Source organism: Thunnus albacares, chromosome 15, assembly GCF_914725855.1.
Source record: "Thunnus albacares chromosome 15, fThuAlb1.1, whole genome shotgun sequence".
In the NCBI taxonomy this organism is placed as follows: Eukaryota; Metazoa; Chordata; class Actinopteri; order Scombriformes; family Scombridae; genus Thunnus; species Thunnus albacares.
This window is the reverse complement of record NC_058120.1, coordinates 26,510,279-26,530,825: the sequence shown is the minus strand read 5'-3', so window position 1 is coordinate 26,530,825 and position 20,547 is coordinate 26,510,279. Positions and strand designations below refer to the sequence as shown.

The 20,547-nt window shown below is 35.4% G+C and overlaps 1 protein-coding gene across 1 annotated transcript in view; it reads right to left on the bottom strand.

Moving 5' to 3' along the window:
* LOC122998243 overlaps positions 1–20,547 on the bottom strand; it is a 171,533-nt gene that overhangs the window by 33,863 nt on the left and 117,123 nt on the right. Inside the window, exons 31-38 of the mRNA XM_044375019.1 lie at positions 19,844–19,933; positions 19,289–19,378; positions 5,289–5,378; positions 3,930–4,019; positions 2,502–2,585; positions 2,272–2,325; positions 1,160–1,249; positions 605–694 (exon numbers count right to left, since the gene is read on the bottom strand). Coding sequence (XP_044230954.1) covers positions 605–694; positions 1,160–1,249; positions 2,272–2,325; positions 2,502–2,585; positions 3,930–4,019; positions 5,289–5,378; positions 19,289–19,378; positions 19,844–19,933 — 678 coding nt within the window. The remainder of the gene's footprint in view (positions 1–604; positions 695–1,159; positions 1,250–2,271; positions 2,326–2,501; positions 2,586–3,929; positions 4,020–5,288; positions 5,379–19,288; positions 19,379–19,843; positions 19,934–20,547) is intronic.

The window sequence follows — 20,547 nt, the reverse complement described above, 5'->3', positions numbered from 1 at the left end:
CATTCTGTTTTCAGTATCAAACAAAAGAACAGTATGGTGGAAGCATAGATCGCTCAACCATATCCACTGATCATGATGACTCCATAGAATTAGATTTAATTCACTGTGAATAATAATGTTTTAAATTCCTGGTTTATTCAGGCCCTTACCCTTTAAAGATTATAACGACACCTCGTGACCTGTCACTCTTCATGGACACACAGCTGGTTTCAGAGGATCCGCTATCCATAGAGACTCTGTTAGACAAGAAAGAAAGCACAGACATGAAATGACTGAGTGATTGACTGAATGATTTATCTTCTTTTGTCACACAAGTTTTTAAAGTAGTTTCCACCTACTTCTCACCTTAACATTAACCTTGCACCATCATATACGTATACATATATACATTATTTCAATCAAAAGACATGATAAATGATTTTTTCGGAAGAAAATAAGCAACAGAGAGGCAAAGCTGGTCCAGGTCTATATTTATCAAGCATCTCAGAGAAGGAAATCAGTGTGTGTGTGTGTGTGTGTGTGTGTGTGTGTGTGTGTGTGTGTGTGTGTGTTCGTACAAAATATTTAAGAATGCAGTAACATTTTGCTGTTAGTAAAGTCTTACTTCTTTTTAGAGTCAATACGATTGTATGGCTTCATCCTCTTGCTGGACACACGTTTGTATTTAGAGGAAACTTTTCTCTCCAGATAGATTCTGAAAGACATAAAAGAAAAGTCACCAGAGTGGAAAATTAGAACATTTGACATCTAGTCACAGCAACTGTTGGATAAACAGAAACTTTAAAGGAGATATCAAAAACGATCACTAAAAATGGATTTTTCTCAAAAACTGTGTGAAAGAATTTATATACAAGTTTAAGGTTTGAAATAAAATTGACTGAAATGGAAACAAAATTCTGCTACATCAATGTTTGGTTCATCAGAAAAATCAAATAATGGAGGAGAATTTAGTATCACACTGACAAGTGATGAAGTGATGATGAAGATGCTTATAAATTGATTATGAATAAAATCAATAACAGATTTATTCTTGATTCTGTGGCCACTGAATGATTTCTCTCCTCTTCTCACACAGAGTTATAATTATGTTGACAGTTTCATCAATATATTGCAAAAAGTGTGTTAAAGAATCAATATGTGAGTTACAGGTTTGACTCACCCACTGTCTGAAGACCAGAATGAATCACCATCAGCTGTTGCAAACGTTATCTTTAGATATAAGAAGTGAGATCCAGCAAAGTTCCACAGGCTGCAAGTAATAATCATAGTTATGTTATAATATATAAATATATAAATATAGATGAAATAATAGGAATTTGGCTGAAATGGAAACAAAATTCTGCTTCGTCAACGTCTGATATACGTCAGAGAAATCATATAATGGAGGAGAATCTAGTATCACACTGACAAGTTCAGATAATAAAGATGATTAGAAAGTGACTGCAAATAAAATCAATGTCAGATTTATTCTTGATTCTGTGTCCACTGAATGATTTTAATGATGTTGACAGATTCACCAGATGTTTTCTGATTGTTTGTTGATAAATGCTAAAAACAGGAAAAAGTGATGTAACATCCTGTCAAATGTTCAAAGACAAATAACAGACTAAAACTTCTCTATTTATAATGATGCTGCTTAACATATTATTCATCACAACCAATTATATTTTGTACAATCAGACAGAAAACGGAGGCTCGGCTCTGTTTTCTGTACTGCAGTCATCTAAGATCTACTCTGAACCAACTTAACAGACCTCTGCAGCTCTCTGACATTTAACAACATTTTATATCAACACAAGTTTGATCAATAATTTTTATTTGTCAACTTTTATCTTTCCCTTAAGTCTAATATTAACTTTTAGCAGTTTGAAAAATACAGGCTCTGTTGTTATTGATTTGTTTTGTCTTGCTGATATCAAGTGCTGAACTACAACAGAAATTTTAATCATTATTATTATTATTATTATTATTATTATTATTATTATTATTATTATTATTATTCTCAGAGCAGACTGATGGAAGATCATTTATGAGTATAGAAAATACAAAGGTCTGACCCTTTAAGAATACCTTCCTCAAGTGTCTGTCAGTGTGGATACAAGTGACAGAAAAGATAAATGTAAATATGATCAGCTAACAAAACAAGCTGCTGAAACCAGAGATGTATTGAATGGAGGAACAGTTATTCCTTGTTTACACAGGTCACAGAGCAAAGCAGCACGTTAACCAACATAGATACTAATATTATAAAGTAACAGAATGGTGACTTACTCTGACAGTGAGGCAGCAGCTCTCAATGGACCCTCAATGCACATCACAGGTTTACTGAACACAACATAAAAGAAAAGTCACCAGAGTGGAAAATTAGAACATTTGCCATCTAGTCACAGCAACTGTTGGATAAACAGAAACTTTGAAGCAGATATCAAAGAAGTTCACTAAAAATGGATTCTCAAAAACTGTGTGAAAGATTGTATATACGGGTTAAAGGTTTGACTCACCGACTGTGTGAAGACCAGACTGAATCATCATCACTCGTTGCAACGTCCTCTGAATCTGAGGAGGAAGATTCACCAGAGTCCAGCCTGCAGCAAGTAATAATCATAGTTATGACACTTCTTCATAAGTATGAAAATAAACATTACAATTGAGAGCAACTTCATATCAAATATGAAAAAGTGTGTGAAATAATCCAAAGGAGGTTATGGATTCAATGTGTGACTGTATATTATTTCAATCAAAAAGATGATTTTTTTTTTTTTTTTTTTTCAGAAGAAAATAAGCAACAGAGAAGCAAAGCTGGTCCAGGTCTATATTTATCAAACATCTCAGAGAAGGAAATCACTACCAACTGGACAAAAATTCTAACAGTGATGCAAATTTGGTTCCACTTTTAGGACAAGGACCACAAAACATTTGATCAACTTTCTAAACTGAGGAAATCACTTCTATCTGTACTGATATTTAGGAGATCAGAGGTGTTGTAAGGAGTTGGCAGGAGGTGGCGTTCAGACAGAGACATAAGAACACATGGAAGGAGATATATGATATATTCAGATTGTCTTCAATAGTTAGTTAATATGTATGTGGCTGTAAAAACAAACTCAAATAAACAAGACAATTAAAATGGTTCCATATAAAAATGAATATGAAACAACAACATTTTGTTCCACAGACTCAATGTAGACTTCAGTTATTGTGATGATGATACACAAGTTTATGTCTCCATAAGGTCTGGACCCGTATTTATCAAACTTCAGAACGCTCTAAAGAAACAACTGAGGAGTAAAACAACTGTTTGCTGAGTCTGAACAATAAGACACATTTATCAAGAGACAACTTAAAGCAAAGTGTAAAAGTATCATTTACAGTAAGAGCAACTCTCAAGTGACCACATGAAGGAATAACCAATCAGAGATATGGATTGATGATATGGATCTGCCATATTGTACATACTTTAAATCATTCTTACAGTTTATTCAGTGGTATGTTATTCTGCAAGAACATATATAATTATAAATTCAATTTATTTGTGGGAAATATTTAAACCTCCAGGAATAATGAATGTGAAATGAACAACAATCTAATATATTTATAATGTATAAATATATAAATATGGATGAATTAATAGGAAATTGAAACTGAAAGAGAAACAACAACAAAATTCTGTTACATCAACGTTTGGTTCATCAGAGAAATTATATAATGGAGGATAATTTAGTATCACACTGACAAGTGATGAAGTGATGATGAAGATGCTTATAAAGTGATTATGAATTAAATCAATAACAGATTTATTCTTGATTCTGTGGCCACTGAATGATTTCTCTCCTCTTCTCACACAGAGTTATAATTATGTTGACAGTTTCATCAATATATTGCAAAAAGTGTGTTAAAGAATCAATATGTGAGTTACAGGTTTGACTCACCCACTGTCTGAAGACAAGACTGAATAACGATCAGCTGTTGCAACCTTCTTCAATGGATGTGAGAAGAGATATTCACTGAAGTCCAGCCAGCTGCAAATAAAAATCATTGTTATGTTATAATATATAAATATATAAATATAGATGAAATAATAGGAAATTGGCTGAAATGGAAACAAAATTCTGCTTCGTCAACGTCTAATATACGTCAGAGAAATCATATAATGGAGGAGAATCTAGTATCACACTGACAAGTTCAGATAATAAAGATGATTAGAAAGTGACTGCAAATAAAATCAATGTCAGATTTATTCTTGATTCTGTGTCCACTGAATGATTTTAATGATGTTGACAGATTCACCAGATGTTTTCTGATTGTTTGTTGATAAATGCTAAAAAAAGGAAAAAGTGATGTAACATCCTGTCAAATGTTCAAAGACAAATAATAGACTAAAACTTCTCTATTTATAATGATGCTGCTTAACATATTATTCATCACAACCAATTATATTTTGTACAATCAGACAGAAAACGGAGGCTCGGCTCTGTTTTCTGTACTGCAGTCATCTAAGATCTACTCTGAACCAACTTAACAGACCTCTGCAGCTCTCTGACATTTAACAACATTTTATATCAACACAAGTTTGATCAATAATTTTTATTCTCAAGTTTGTCAACTTTTATCTTTCACTTAAGTCAAAATTTGTACTTTTAGCAGTTTGATAAATACAGACTCTGTTGTTATTGATTTGTTTTGTCTTGTTGTTATCAAGTGCTGGAATAAAACTGAAATTTTAATCATCATTGTTATTATTGTTATTACAATCAGAGCAGACTGATTGAAGAGTATTTATGAGTATAGAAAATAGAAGGACTGACCTTTCTCTCTGCTAACTAACATTTAATAAAACTCCGTATTTCTAGTTATTGAAGATATAAATGAAACCACAGCAAAGCAGATCAAGAAAGACCAAAAAATAAAGTTGATGAAGAAGACCCAACATGAGAATATCAGCCATCCAGACACAACAACTGCTGGATACACAACTACCAGATAGACATCAGAAAAGTTCAGGAATAATGTTTTCTGTTCACACTGAATCATTTCTGGCTCTAACATTTGTGCTCATTTTGATCTTGAAGAAAAGTCAGTTAATTTTACTGATTCAAGTGTCTGTCAGTGTGGATACAAGTGACAGAAAAGATAAATGTAAATATGATCAGCTAACAAAACAAGCTGCTGAAACCAGAGATGTATTGAATAGAGGAACAGTTATTCCTTGTTTACACAGGTCACAGAGCAAAGCAGCACGTTAACCAACATAGATACTAATATTATAAAGTAACAGAATGGTGACTTACGGTGGTGCTGAGGCAGATCTGGATAGAGCCTGAATGCGCACCATAGGTTTACTGAGTACCTGAGAGTCTGGTATCTGCTGCTTCTCTGGGCTGTAACACAACACACACACACACACACATCTTTGACTCTGACTACAGATGTTGGAGTAATGTTGCTGCTGATTTGTGACTCAGGAGCAAACAGGAGAAATCCCACAGAGAAAAAGTCATTTTAAACAGTCAGAGATCCTCATCTCACCTCTGAGCTTCGGTCTGGTTGTCATGTTGCCCATACAGAGGGGTTTCAGAGGGATGGACCCCCTCCTCTGTCTCCTCACACTCATTCATTGCACATGTTCGCCTGCACACAAACACACCCAACTATTATAAGTAAAATGGCAAACAGAAACCCAATTCATGAGTTCATGAATGTTGGTGTTAGTGAGTTGTAATTATCAGCCCACCTTCCCTACAGACATAAATCTTGTCTGATTGTGTCTATGAAGTTCACTGACACCATGAATGTACTTAGGTTTGTGTCCAGTTTGTGTTCTCATGTCAGACTCTGCACTGCCTGATGTGACCACTAGATGTCCTGAGTTCATTTGTCTTTACCAGCAGTAATAACTTTATTAAGTTATTACCATTCATATCAGCTGTCAGTCAGACACAGCTTCTCTGCATTTCCTCACTAGTCACTGAATACATGAGGGCTGAGAGCAGTTATCAATTAAACTGCTATCTCTGCAATTAATGCTAGAATGACAACTTTTAAAACATGTTGTGCACACTGATCTGACAGTGTGTGTCAAGCAAAAGATCATAAACTGAAACATTTGCTGGCAACATTTTCAAATGTAAGAATTTGCTGCTTTTCTACACACATTCATCATCACCTGGGTCATTAAGTATAACTCTGCAACCCAGGCAAGTCAGGAGCAGCCTGTTAACAGTTCATAATAGACTAATCGAAATAGCAAAGAACCCTGTATAACATTAAAATCAAATATGGCTCACATTATTGTGTTGACTGTATTGTAACATCAAAATAAAATATTGTTCACAATTTGAGTGAATTACATCTGGATTCACTCTTTATTGAACCTTATCCCATCTCTTTATTCTGTATTTGGATATCCATTAGTTTCCACAAACTGGTCGCTGGTTCCAGTGGCGCCTTAATGCACAAGCCTCGGGCCTCCAGAGGCCTCATGAAACATGAACTTAAAAAAACAACAAACAAACAAAAAAAACATAGTAAACAAGATGCAGGAGGGTAAGCTACCTGTGATGTGGGGGCAGATGTGATGAGGAGTCAATCCTCTTGCTGTGCTTCAACACTCTTCGTAAAAACGTCCCTCCTCCAAAATGTCCATAGTCCCAAGGCCTATAGTAATGTTAAGACATCCCTGCTGGGGTCCACACAACAACAGCAACTATAAAGCAAACAACAATTTAAAATAATAAAATAATAAAAAGCTAAATCAACCAAATGTAGAAATTAGAAAATAAATGAAAGGTGGACAATAAAAACTTACAAAAACAAAAACAAAGTGGTCAAGATAGAAACAAAAAGAAAAAAAATCAAATAGATTCCAAAATAGCAATAATTAAAAGACACATCTATGTGAAATTCTTTGACTTTTTGAAAGACAGTTAACTTTTGATGTGTTTTATGTCTGTGGAGCAGATTCCAGGCAGATATAGAGAACAATTCTCATACAGTTTGTTCATGGACACATGAGACTGACCAGTGCTAATTTGAAGTGTTGACAGAAACCAGTATATAGCCTACAAGTTTTCTTGCAAACTAAGTGTGGTGAATTATTCAAATTCGCATTTTTTGCATAAATAACAGAAGACTAGATTTTAATCTGTGTGTAGCCTAACAGATGACCTGTCGGATGTGAAGGAAAAACGTGACATTAATTATCGTTAGATTCTGATAGATCCTGTTGGCGTGTTTAGGAGATTCTGTTGCCATGTGATGCTGCAGATATTTCACAAACTCAAAGGAAATTAAAGCTGCAAGCAGCGTTGAATGGGCCTTCTCGCCCTTGCGCACGTCGGGCCGCGGCGCAATCGAAGGGCTTCTGTGACGGGCATGTAGATGTCCTCAGACGGCTGTTGGGGCTGCTTTACTGAAATTTCGTAGGGGGCGCTATTCAGACAGTTTGCAGCCATTTTCTGCAGGGTGAGACATGGCTGCCTTGCTCACACCTGTGTCATAAAAATCATGCAAGTTTTGTGCCCATTCACTTGAATTTCAATTAGTAAATTGAAAACTCTTGATGAGTTTGTGTGTAAAACAAATTAATTTCCTAATTTTCATCAAGTCTATTTTTAGGAATGTAAAGACTTTTAACTAGGGATGCACGACATTAGATTTTTGCTGATATCAGATATGCTGATATTTCCAACTCATTGTGGCCGATTGCCGATATATGCACATATTTTTACCAGCTGGCTGAGGAGGCTATTATGCATGTAAGCATAGATTATACTATGATCAAGAAAGACAATATATGAAGGAACAACTTAGGAAGACTGGAGTTCAGTAGCTCAGCATTAAAGTTCTTCCCTCATATAGGCTATAGTCTTTCTTGATCATTAGTACAATATATGATTGCACGTGTAATAGTCTCCTCAGCCAAGTGGGAAAAAATATGTGCATATATCAACATCGGCAACTGGCAAAAAGTGATCATGTTAAATAATCATGATCTCAATATTGAACAAAAATAATTGTGACTATGATTTTTGCCATAATCGAGCACCCCTAAAAACACATACATTTTGATTTACACACACACACACACACACACAAAGAGTTTAAATATGTATGTTATATATTGTAAATATGTATGTAATGAATTGTTTTCTTCTGTTTTCTTTTTCATTTAGGAGCACATGTACTCCTTGAAAAAAAGTAAGGATTGAACACTGCTGTCAGATGTGTAGAAACACTAAGTAAGTGGAGTGTGGCCAGTCCAAGGGCTTCTGTCACAGGCATGTAGATGTTTACTTTAGACACCCCCACCACCAGCTGGAGAGAAGGATATCAGAGTACTCTTCTTGTGAAATATCCTCATAAATCCCATGACTTTGGCCAAATCCTTCATAAAATTTTCGTCGCGAATCCATTGATACGGGTTTGAAAGTGGTCTGACTTAAAGTTTAGACATCAGACGCCCCAGTTTGGCACAAAGTCCATGCCCAGAGATTGCCTCCCCATTGGTTTACATTGTAAGGTGTGATGTCGCACTACAACTTTCAGGGCTTACTAGATCTAAACCGTTCGAGTTATTACAAAGTTTTTAATAACTTTTGTTCAGCACAGTGTGATAAGCCATGTATTAAAGTTTGAAGCCGATACCATAAAGATTAATAAAGAAAGAATAAGAGAGAAACAAACACACGAAATACAATAGGGTCTTCGCACTTTGTGCTCAGGCCCTAATAATCACACAATAATCCTGGATTACATTCAGTGACACCTGAACAGACATTATTCTAACCCCTTACAGACCTGAACCACATTAACAGCTGGTTTTTGACGGACATTTCAATAAGTTACATAATAGATGAGAAATAGAGAAAGAGGCACGAAAGTTAATTTGTGATTTTGGAGAGCTCTGTGTGCAGCTCTGCTAACTAATGCCACATAAACCGGCAAGTGTGTTCTCTGCAACATTGTACTGCGACTGTTGTAGGAATACTGCTGAAAAAGAAAATGATATGTTACACTTTAACGGTTGATTTCTACTGCTAAATCCTATATACGATATATTAAGACTGGCAAGAAGATTCATTAAAGCATATAAAGCGTAGTTACAATACCTTTAAAGAGTGAAACACACTGCAACACAGGACCGAAAATCAACGGCTGCAGAACAAAAATGTAACGGGTCAACAAGAACCAGTTCCCCCCCCCCCCCCCCCCCCCCCCCCCCCCCCCCCCCCCACACACACACACACACCCTTTTCTTCTTAGTTATGTTGTTGTTTCCTTGAGCGAAAGTACAATTTAGAATAAAGTTATTCGACAGTATTTCATATCAGACTGATATCCTGACTTTTCAGATAAAACTCTGCCCTCTTAAATTTAAACAATCCACGATTAAAGGATACCTACAAGTTATTTTCGATGTTCCTCCAAAACCGAAAGTTAAACTAGTTCACTGTAAACTGATCGATGCCATCGAGCGATGTGATAAATTTCTTCATACTAAATTGTAACAATGACATTTAAACAGTCCACTTATTATATTCAACATGTATACTTTAAATCGGTCTGGGATTAATTGAACGGGACATGATAGTCAGACACTATTGACATTCATCATCACCATCTTATTTGAGTGTCATAAATACATGCAGCTGTTTACCGAAAATGCCTCCAAACTGAAATGTCATTTTGTGCCTAATGGAGCTCATGATTGATCCAGAAGGGTTGTTTTATTACAAACAATTTCACTGTATAAACCTGGAATCAGTGTGTAACATCTGGCTGACCAGTCTGGTGTATAGCACAACACAGAACATTAATAATTACCATCCTGTTGGGGTGTTAATGAAGTTACTGTTGCTGTGCCACGTGCGTAAATGCGCACATCTCTCTCTCAGTTTAAAGATGCATTTATCGTTTCTGCCGCTGTGTGATGCTGCAGGTATTAATAAAGTCAAAGGAAAGAATCTGACACACAGCAGATGTGAACAACAATCTGAACATCAGTAATCCTACTGATGTTTCTGCAAAATCCTGGATTACATTCAGTGACCCCTGAACGACATTATTAATCAGATTCAGACATTAATCTGACAAGTTTCAGATCTGCCACATTAGTCACATTAACAGCTGCATCTAAACGGACACTCACTAACACATACACGTCAGGGCATTTAAATGTTTTAGTTTATTGATGTGGAGACAAATTTAGATACTGTGGTAGATTAATGGTAATAGTATTATATTATCATATTATATATAAGTGTACACTTTATATTGCACCTTTCACACCAAGTGCACAACATCCTTTTAAAAGAAAATAAAAGAGCAACAATTTAAACAACAGTTAGAATCAAAATGTATTATTTTATGTCAAATCTTCATCTGAAAAGTAACTAAAGCTGTCAAATAAATGTAGTGGAGGAGAAAGTACAATATTTCCCTCTGAAATGTAGTGGAGTGTAACTATAAAGTAGCATCAAATGGAGATACACAAGTAAAGTACAAGTACCTCAAAATTGTACTTAAGTACAGTACTTGAGTAAATGTACTTAGTTACTTTTCAGCACTGTATGTGATATGAGAGAGAAGTAAAAGAGGTGAAATCAGAGTCGGTTTCAGCTCTATTATTGGCTCTGTAGGTGAACTGCATGGGAACCAGGACTGGGTCTGTGATGACTTTGAGGTGAGTCAGCACAAGGCACTCAAAGGAATTCATGACCATAAATGTCAGGGCGATGAGTCTGTAGTTGTTAAGTCCTGTGGTCCTTTTTTGGGGACGGGGATTAATGACAACAAGAGCTTTTTGTGTATGTTGCACAATAAATTTATCTATCACATCACTTTTTGTTCCAGCATTGTGCCAACACCTTGTCATCTGAGAAAATGATCTAAATCTATGTCAAGTTTTTATATCTTCACTGTTACTTAAATTGCTGCCAAATTCTGGTCTTAAGGTTTTAAAGATCCAGGAGGGGGTTTGGGGGTTCCTTCCCCAGTTCTTTTTCATTATTAAAGAATTTCTTTTAAAGAAATATATTATTTAAAAAAATAATACATTCATAACAGGATTAGTTGGGATTAATTAATTTATATTTTAAATATAACTAAATATCGTTTCTTGAGCAGAAACAGCAAAGTCGTTATATAACCTCAATAATATCTCAATAGAAACAAAAATAACAAATAATTACATAAATAATATTTTGACATGACATTGTGGTTGTTAGATAAAGTATTAATGGCTTTTTACTTGTGAAGCTTTTATTACACTGAGAGCAACAAGTATATTTTTTATAATTATTAGCTGTGATGTGAGTTGATTGAGGCTAGCGAGCCGCTCAATGAAGAACACTGCTCTATTAGATGGATTGTCATGAAATTTGGTTCAGACATTCAGGATCATCTCAGGATGAATTGTAACAACTTTGGTTATTTCTTCACTTTTCATCTACTGTCATCAGGTAAAATTTTAATTTGTCCAGTACTTTGGTACTAATTAGCAAATGTTAGACTAAGATGGTGAAGATTATAGATAGATCAATTATCGATAGATCGATTAAAGATAGATAGATAGATAGATATAGATAGATATATATACACACATATATATATATAATCAGCTGCTGCAACCTTCTTCAATGGATGTGAGAAGAGAGATCCACTGAAGTTTGGCTTCCTGCAAGTAATAATCATTGTTATGTTATAATATATAAATATATAAATAGGGATGAAATAATAGGAATTTGGCTGAAAGGGAAACTAAATTCTGCTTCGTCAACGTCTGATATACGTCAGAGAAATTATATAATGGAGAAGAATCTAGTATCACACTGACAAGTTCAGACAATGAAGAAACCCAATTCATGAGTTCATGAATGTTGATGTTAATGAGAAGTAATTATCAGCCCACCTTCCCTACAGACATAAATCTTGTCTGATTGTGTCTATGAAGTTCACTGACACCATGACTGTACTTAGGTTTGTGTCCAGTTTGTGTTCTCATGTCAGACTCTGCACTGCCTGATGTGACCACTAGATGTCCTGAGTTCATTTGTCTTTACCAGCAGTAATAACTTCATTAACACACGAACAGGATCAATCAGAATCTGTGTTTTTTTCTACAGTCAGACACAGCTTCTCTTTTATTTATTTTATTAATTCGCTTTCAAACTTCTACTTTTATTGATCTCATTTTATACTTTTATCTCCTTTTACTTTCTTCTCTTTTGCCAGTAAAGTACTTTGAATGACCTCTGTTATGATAAAGTGCTATATAAATAAACTTGCCTTGCTAATATTATATTGTTTCCTGTTTCCTACCAACAATCCATGTTGGCTTCTTTTAAGCAAGAAAATTGTGTTTTTCTCAATTTAATGAAAGTATTGTTTTTTAACCCAAACCACAAAGTAAAAACTAATTATAAATGGTAAATGGTTTCATGTTTTTATCCAAAGTGCTTTATAATTTACTGCTCATTCACTCAGCAGCAAGCTGCCATTCAAGGTTCTGGTCTATTATCAAAATTAAATCCACACAATTCAACAATGCACACAGTTTGTAAAGGGAAGGTCTGGTTTTATAACTTGTTCCACACAGAAACAAACAATATACTATAAACTGCACACAGTTGATACCAAGATTTAAGCTGTGAGTTATGTGTGTGTGTGTGTGTGTGTTCGTACAAAATATTTAAGAATGCAGTAATATTTTGCTGTTAGTAAAGTCTTACTTCTTTTTAAAGTCAATATGATTGTATGGCTTCATCCTCTTGCTGGACACACGTTTTTGTTTAGAGGAAACTTTTCTCCCAGGCCTTGAAACCATGGGTCATGTGGACAGAACAACGATGGCTCTGACAAGCATCATTTCCGAGGTACAGTATGTGCACTGCATGTGAAAATGTTATACCTGTATTTGTGGTGCCATTGTGCTTGTTTTTAAAATGTTATTCACTACTACAAATTACGTAATATCAGAATAACTTGTAACTATCATTTTTAATTGTGGGTGTGTGGATGGGGGGGTGGGGTTAATGTAATGAATGCTGTTATGTAACAGTTGTGTGCATGTGTGTTTTAGACTTCACTATACTGTAATACACTTCAATAATTGTGATTACAGGTGGATATAGCTTCAGGAGGGGAAAACTTAAGTGTCTCCACCCGCACTGAAGGGACAACCCTAAAAGATTTCACATTGCAGTTTACAGGATTTGTGGATTCCTGCCCTGAACTGAAGAACAAAATAAAAAAGACTGCCAAGAAATGATGAACTCCTCCCACTAAAGTGGCGATGTAGAACATAAGAACAAAGTACCTGAAAATTGTTTTTGTTGTTGTTGTTGTTCTTGGTCTGTTACATTTACAATTTAAACATAGTTTCCTGTTTTGTTTTTGTTTTGTTTTTTTACTAAAATTAATTATTTTACACCTACATTTTGATAGATTAGTTAAGATAGATGGATTAGTTAAGAGTTATTTTGTTGTTTAAGTTTTATATATAGTTTTTGTTAAGTTTTATATAGTACAATTTATATAGAATATTTATATTGTATAATAGTAGTTTATATAGTTAAGAAGTTATAAATGAAACATATTCTATTTAATCATGCTCAATAATGTTTTCTCATTGTCTGTTCAAAATGTTGGTCCAGTGTGTTGTTAATGACACGTTGCATGTTGTTAGATTGTGACATGAAAGGTAACAGAACCACACAGCTAACTTACTAACATAATACAGCCTGCTCCCTGTTGTTACCACGTACTTATAGGGTAACTAGTCTGTACCTACAGAGTAAGGACTGGAGAACAGTGTGAATTTAATAATCCAGCTTGCTCCCTGTTGTTACCATGTACTTATAAAGTAACTAGTCTGTACCTACAGAGTAAGGACTGGGGAACATTGTGAACTTAATACAGCCCGCTCCCTGTTGTTACCACGTACTTATAGGGTAACTAGCCTGTATCTACAGAGTAAGGACTGGGGAACATTGTGAATTTAATAATCCAGCCCGCTCCCTGTTGTTACCATGTACTTATAGGGTAACTAGTCTGTACCTATAGAGTAAGACTGGGAGAACAGCACATATGTTGTGGTTTATGTGTAATTAAAGAATAAAATCGTTTTTCATAACTTCCTGTGTACCTTGTTATTGTGCAATTAAAGATATACTATGTATATTATCACATTACTGTATTGTTATTTCTTCATCCTTGATGACAATACAAGCCTTTCATAGCTGTGCACTGGAGAGAGGTAAGATTGCCTGTTATGAGCTGTTGCAGTGCTGGACCAACATGGCTGCTAAGAGCCAATTTTCAAAAGTATAGACCCATTTCTCGACTTGTTCTATTGAAATTCATACAATGAAGTAGAAGACATAAGCATAATAAATCTCTTGAGTGTGGGTGAAGCTTGCCTGTCAAACACACATGTATAAGAAAAATGATTGTCATAACTGCCACGAGCAAAAACATTTAATTTTAGTACACATATACACATGTAACGTACTGATTCATACGAGAAAATTACACCATAAGTTCCGGGAAATTACATGGTAAATGTTGGGAAGTTACATTTTAAAACCCCAATTGTTACTCCCTTGTTTGTCGTTGTTTCGTTTTCTTCCGCTGTACCTACATTTAAGTACCAGTAAGAACCAGTATGTATGTATGGATTCATACAAGGAAGTTACACCGTAAGTTCCGGGAAATTACATGGTAAGAGATGGGAAGTTACACCGTAAAACGCGGGCTGTATTATAAAGTGTTACCAACCAACGTTATCTTGTTGGTTTGTCTTTCCCAAGTTCAGATTTTGTTAAGTGTAAAAACTAACACAACAAAATATGACTCCCCCTCAGTCTCTCCCCTGTTGCCACTGGTGACAAAGAGGATTCAGATATGTCAGCAAAGAGATTTTGTTTGTGTCGCAACTTGAATTGTTCAATATTGCCTAAGAGGGGACTTGAATTTAGTGAAACTAAGTGACACGAAATCTCTCATAAAACATCTCCCTCCCGATTTACTATTCTTCCATTATTCATTCATCCTGCAGTAAACTGAAGATAATAAGACTGCTTTGGGTAAACATATTTAAACAGAAGTGTAGCGCGCAGACATCGCGAGTGGCTCGTAGCTTGAAGTGAGTGCGCGTTCACGTGGAGGGCAGTTGGAAAAATCTACAACACCCTTTGAACACGAACACAGGTTAGGCTATTAAAACTAACACAAGACATCCACTAACATGTTGAGACGTTGAAAATGATAATGATACACTGAGGATGCGTTTCAAATGATTTGTCAAAGTATAAAACACCTCTGAGGTGGAAGACAATCCTGTGGGAATCCAGTCAAGCGCTTATCAGGAAGTGATGAGAAACTCGGGAGACTTTAGGCTACTCCCATTCTGTCACAAATATAAATGGTTCTCTCTCGGGAGAAAATAAAAAAATAAAAATGCATGAAGACGAAAATAAACAGGAACCCAAATTGTACGCTGATATTTAGTTCAAAGTCCATTGTGGTTACTTACCAAATAAAAACACACAAGTAAACTCTCATCCGCTGCCAAGAGAGCTGCTGTTTTGGTGAACTCTCCTGAAATGCAGGAAAGTCCCCAATCAGTCTCTCTGCATTGTAGCCTATACATTGGTAACGTCACTTGCAAAATACACATGTAAAACGTAAGCCTATGTTGTCCATGGATGCATACATCCATGATGTTATCACCTTAAGGCCATGAAGTCATAAGTCATAAAGTGCTTCACATAATCACATAATCAAATACTTTCTTAAAGCTGCTATAATTTTGAGGCAATCAGTTAGGGATGAGGGGCAGGAAGTAGCTCTCAACAGTGCCATCCCTTTAGTGACATGCAAAACAGGCTGATAGACACAATAATCACAGTGGAAAAATACAGCTTGCATTATTCATTTCAATATCAGTCATTTTGAGATACAGCTAGCAAGTCAGATATTTTACTTAGAAGTTGGTGGAGACCAAAACAGAGATTAAAGAGAGTGAATATTGGATTTACAGTCGCTAGACAGAATAAATGAATGCTAATGTTGCTCTGTGTCTCCTGGATGTGTAAACAAGCATCTCTTTGTTAAGTTCAACTTTACAATTTAAAAGATGAGACTAAGTCAATGTTGTGTTTTCAGTTTTGTTGTGTTTTCCACTGCCCCCACGTGACAGAAATCAGCTGACAGCAAACAAATTGCCACACAAAACATGTGTCTTATAAAACATGGATGGCTTTTGATAGTCTGGCGGAGAAATGGTATATCTGAAAACTGAATGTCTTTAGAAACTGTAGATCTATATCTAACCATGTGTTATCCGATTGAATGGAGTGGATCCATTTGTATATATATTGAAGCTGATTTTCCAGAGAATAATGGTAAAAATTTGGAGCTTCCAAGCCTCCTTGTGTTTTTGATTTTTGCAGAGTGGCAAGCTTATTTCTTGGTGTCTTTTTTGGAGATGATTGAGTCAAGAGATTTAAAACTTTTGTGGGTAGACTGGGTTGGAATCATTGAAAATAGATCATTTATTTTAGGAGATATTGTCATTTTAACAGTGGCTATTCTGCCCAAAATGGAGAGTGGTAGGTTCATCCAGTGGTGGAGGTTGTAACAGCCCTTTGCTTGGTTAAACAAGACGCAGAGAGTCCCAAACTGATTTTTCATAGTTAATTTATTTCTCATCACCAGTCATCATCTCAAGCACTGAAGCACTATGAGTATTAGAGAAAAATATACAAAATACAAAAATTAGAATCAATACTTATATATATCAGAAATACAGTACACAGGAACTGAAGTTTAGATCTGAATCTAAGATAACACCAAGACTTGTGACCTCAGATTTAATCCAGGGAGTTAATTTCCCCGGATTATTAAACAGGAATTCTCTTTTTGTTTTGGGGACAACAAGAAGGATTTCAATTTTATCCTCATTTAATTTCAAGGAGTTATTGCTCATCCATTTATTTATTACTAACAGACAGTTGGGCATGGAGTTTATAGCTGCAGCATCATTCAGTTCTACGGATATGTACAATTGTGTATCATCGGCGTAACTATGGAAACATACATTGTGCTTTCTGATTATGTCACCAAGTGGCAGCATGTACAGTAAGAATAATAACGGACCGAAGCAGCTCCCTTGAGGAACCCCATAGCAGTTGTCATATTTCTAAGACACATGATCTCCAAGGCTGATATAAAACATTCTCCCTTTGATGTAAGTTTTGAACCAGTTTAACACACAGTCAGAAAGACCAACCCACTTTTCAAGACCATTGATTAGGATGTCATGGTCAATGCTGCACTATACTAGAAGTATAAGAATTGAGACCAATTGATGGCAGAGGCTGCCATGCAAGGTGCCAACCTGCTCATCAGGAGGATCTAATCATTCGCACACATATTCATACACTGAAGGCACAGCCATGAGGAGCAATTTGGGGTTCAGTATCTTGTTTAAGGACACTTCGACATGCGGAGTGAGCCGCAGTCTTGAATGATTATATGTGACAAATAATAACTTGATTGATTGATTGATTGATTGATTGGGTAGTGTATAAGATAGCAGAAGATCAGAAATGTATTTTGGTCCTAAACCATTCAGAGCTTTATAAACCAACAGTAGTATTTTGAAATCGATACTTTGACAGACAGGAAGCAGTGTAAAGATCTGAGAACTGGAGTGATATGATCCACTTTCTTCTTAGTGAGGACTCAAGTAGCAGCCTTCTGAATCACCTGCAGCTCTCTGATGGATTTTTTAGGGAGACCTGTGAGGACACTGTTACAGTAATCAAGCCTACTGAGGAGTTATGAGATGATTAATAGGAGAGGAAATATTTCCTTTGTTTTGTGATAATTTTATTGAATGAAACCATGAGAAGTTTATTTGTTATTTGTGTTGTATTATTATAAGCTTAGCATGTTTTCATTTGTGTAAAACTGTCAAATAAATGTAGTGAAGTAAAAAGTACTTGTAGCGGAGTAGAAGTACAAAGTTGCAGAAAACCCCAATGCAACTTACTCCTCGTTTCTCCTGAACATGGTTCGGACCTTTCTGAACATCTTTGTTCCACATTTGCTTTTAGCTTTGTCTCTTGTTGCAGGGAGAGGATGAGTTGAAGCGTCTGCAGGCTGGATAGTTGTAAGCAGACTAGTCAGGACAGCCACTGGTGTTGACTTTGTTTCCATCCCAGCACTACTTCCAACAACAAGCTCCTGGGTTATGGGGAGCTCGTCTTTTTCCTCTTCCCTGATAAAAACACAGAACATAATTGACACAGCACACAGTTTCAAAATGCTGAGTCAGTATGCCACATCTTTTCTCTGCACAGTGATCTTTTACTTCCAGACAGATCATATTCAACATATTTTTCTAATTTGTATTCTTTTATAAATAAATGCCAGTTTTTGCTTTGGTCAGACATCTTCCACCCACATTTACACTTTACACTATATTTGAACAACTCCACCTTCACTTTTCACTTTTAGAGATTCACAAATTCATACTCCAGCAGTCCTATTAACTCAAAATCAACCATCATATTCCATAATCTCACAATATTAGTAATTCCTAAACAATATCTAAATGTGTTTAGAGATTCCTGTCCAGACACATTGATCAGTGTTTATCTCATACCTGAGTGATAGAGGAAAGCAAACATTCTGTTTTCAGTATCAAACAAAAGAACAGTATGGTGGAAGCATAGATCGCTCAACCATATCCACTGATCATGATGACTCCATGGGATTAAATTTAATTCACTGTGAATAATAATGTTTTAAATTCCTGGTTTATTCAGGCCCTTACCCTTTAAAGATTATAACGACACCTCGTGACCTGTCACTCTTCATGGACACACAGCTGGTTTCAGAGGATCCGCTATCCATAGAGACTCTGTTAGACAAGAAAGAAAGCACAGACATGAAATGACTGAGTGATTGACTGAATGATTTATCTTCTTTTGTCACACAAGTTTTTAAAGTAGTTTCCACCTACTTCTCACCTTAACATTAACCTTGCACCATCATATACGTATACATATATACATTATTTCAATCAAAAGACATGATAAATGATTTTTTCGGAAGAAAATAAGCAACAGAGAGGCAAAGCTGGTCCAGGTCTATATTTATCAAGCATCTCAGAGAAGGAAATCAGTGTGTGTGTGTGTGTGTGTGTGTGTGTGTGTGTGTGTGTGTGTTCGTACAAAATATTTAAGAATGCAGTAACATTTTGCTGTTAGTAAAGTCTTACTTCTTTTTAGAGTCAATACGATTGTATGGCTTCATCCTCTTGCTGGACACACGTTTGTATTTAGAGGAAACTTTTCTCTCCAGATAGATTCTGAAAGACATAAAAGAAAAGTCACCAGAGTGGAAAATTAGAACATTTGACATCTAGTCACAGCAACTGTTGGATAAACAGAAACTTTAAAGGAGATATCAAAAACGATCACTAAAAATGGATTTTTCTCAAAAACTGTGTGAAAGAATTTATATACAAGTTAAAGGTTTGAAATAAAATTGACTGAAATGGAAACAAAATTCTGCTACATCAATGTTTGGTTCATCAGAAAAATCAAATAATGGAGGAGAATTTAGTATCACACTGACAAGTGATGAAGTGATGATGAAGATGCTTATAAATTGATTATGAATAAAATCAATAACAGATTTATTCTTGATTCTGTGGCCACTGAATGATTTCTCTCCTCTTCTCACACAGAGTTATAATTATGTTGACAGTTTCATCAATATATTGCAAAAAGTGTGTTAAAGAATCAATATGTGAGTTACTGGTTTGACTCACCCACTGTCTGAAGACCAGAATGAATCACCATCAGCTGTTGCAAACGTTATCTTTAGATATAAGAAGTGAGATCCAGCAAAGTTCCACAGGCTGCAAGTAATAATCATAGTTATGTTATAATATATAAATATATAAATATAGATGAAATAATAGGAATTTGGCTGAAATGGAAACAAAATTCTGCTTCGTCAACGTCTGATATACGTCAGAGAAATCATATAATGGAGGAGAATCTAGTATCACACTGACAAGTTCAGATAATAAAGATGATTAGAAAGTGACTGCAAATAAAATCAATGTCAGATTTATTCTTGATTCTGTGTCCACTGAATGATTTTAATGATGTTGACAGATTCACCAGATGTTTTCTGATTGTTTGTTGATAAATGCTGAAAAAAGGAAAAAGTGATGTAACATCCTGTCAAATGTTCAAAGACAAATAATAGACTAAAACTTCTCTATTTATAATGATGCTGCTTAACATATTATTCATCACAACCAATTATATTTTGTACAATCAGACAGAAAACGGAGGCTCGGCTCTGTTTTCTGTACTGCAGTCATCTAAGATCTACTCTGAACCAACTTAACAGACCTCTGCAGCTCTCTGACATTTAACAACATTTTATATCAACACAAGTTTGATCAATAATTTTTATTTGTCAACTTTTATCTTTCCCTTAAGTCTAATATTAACTTTTAGC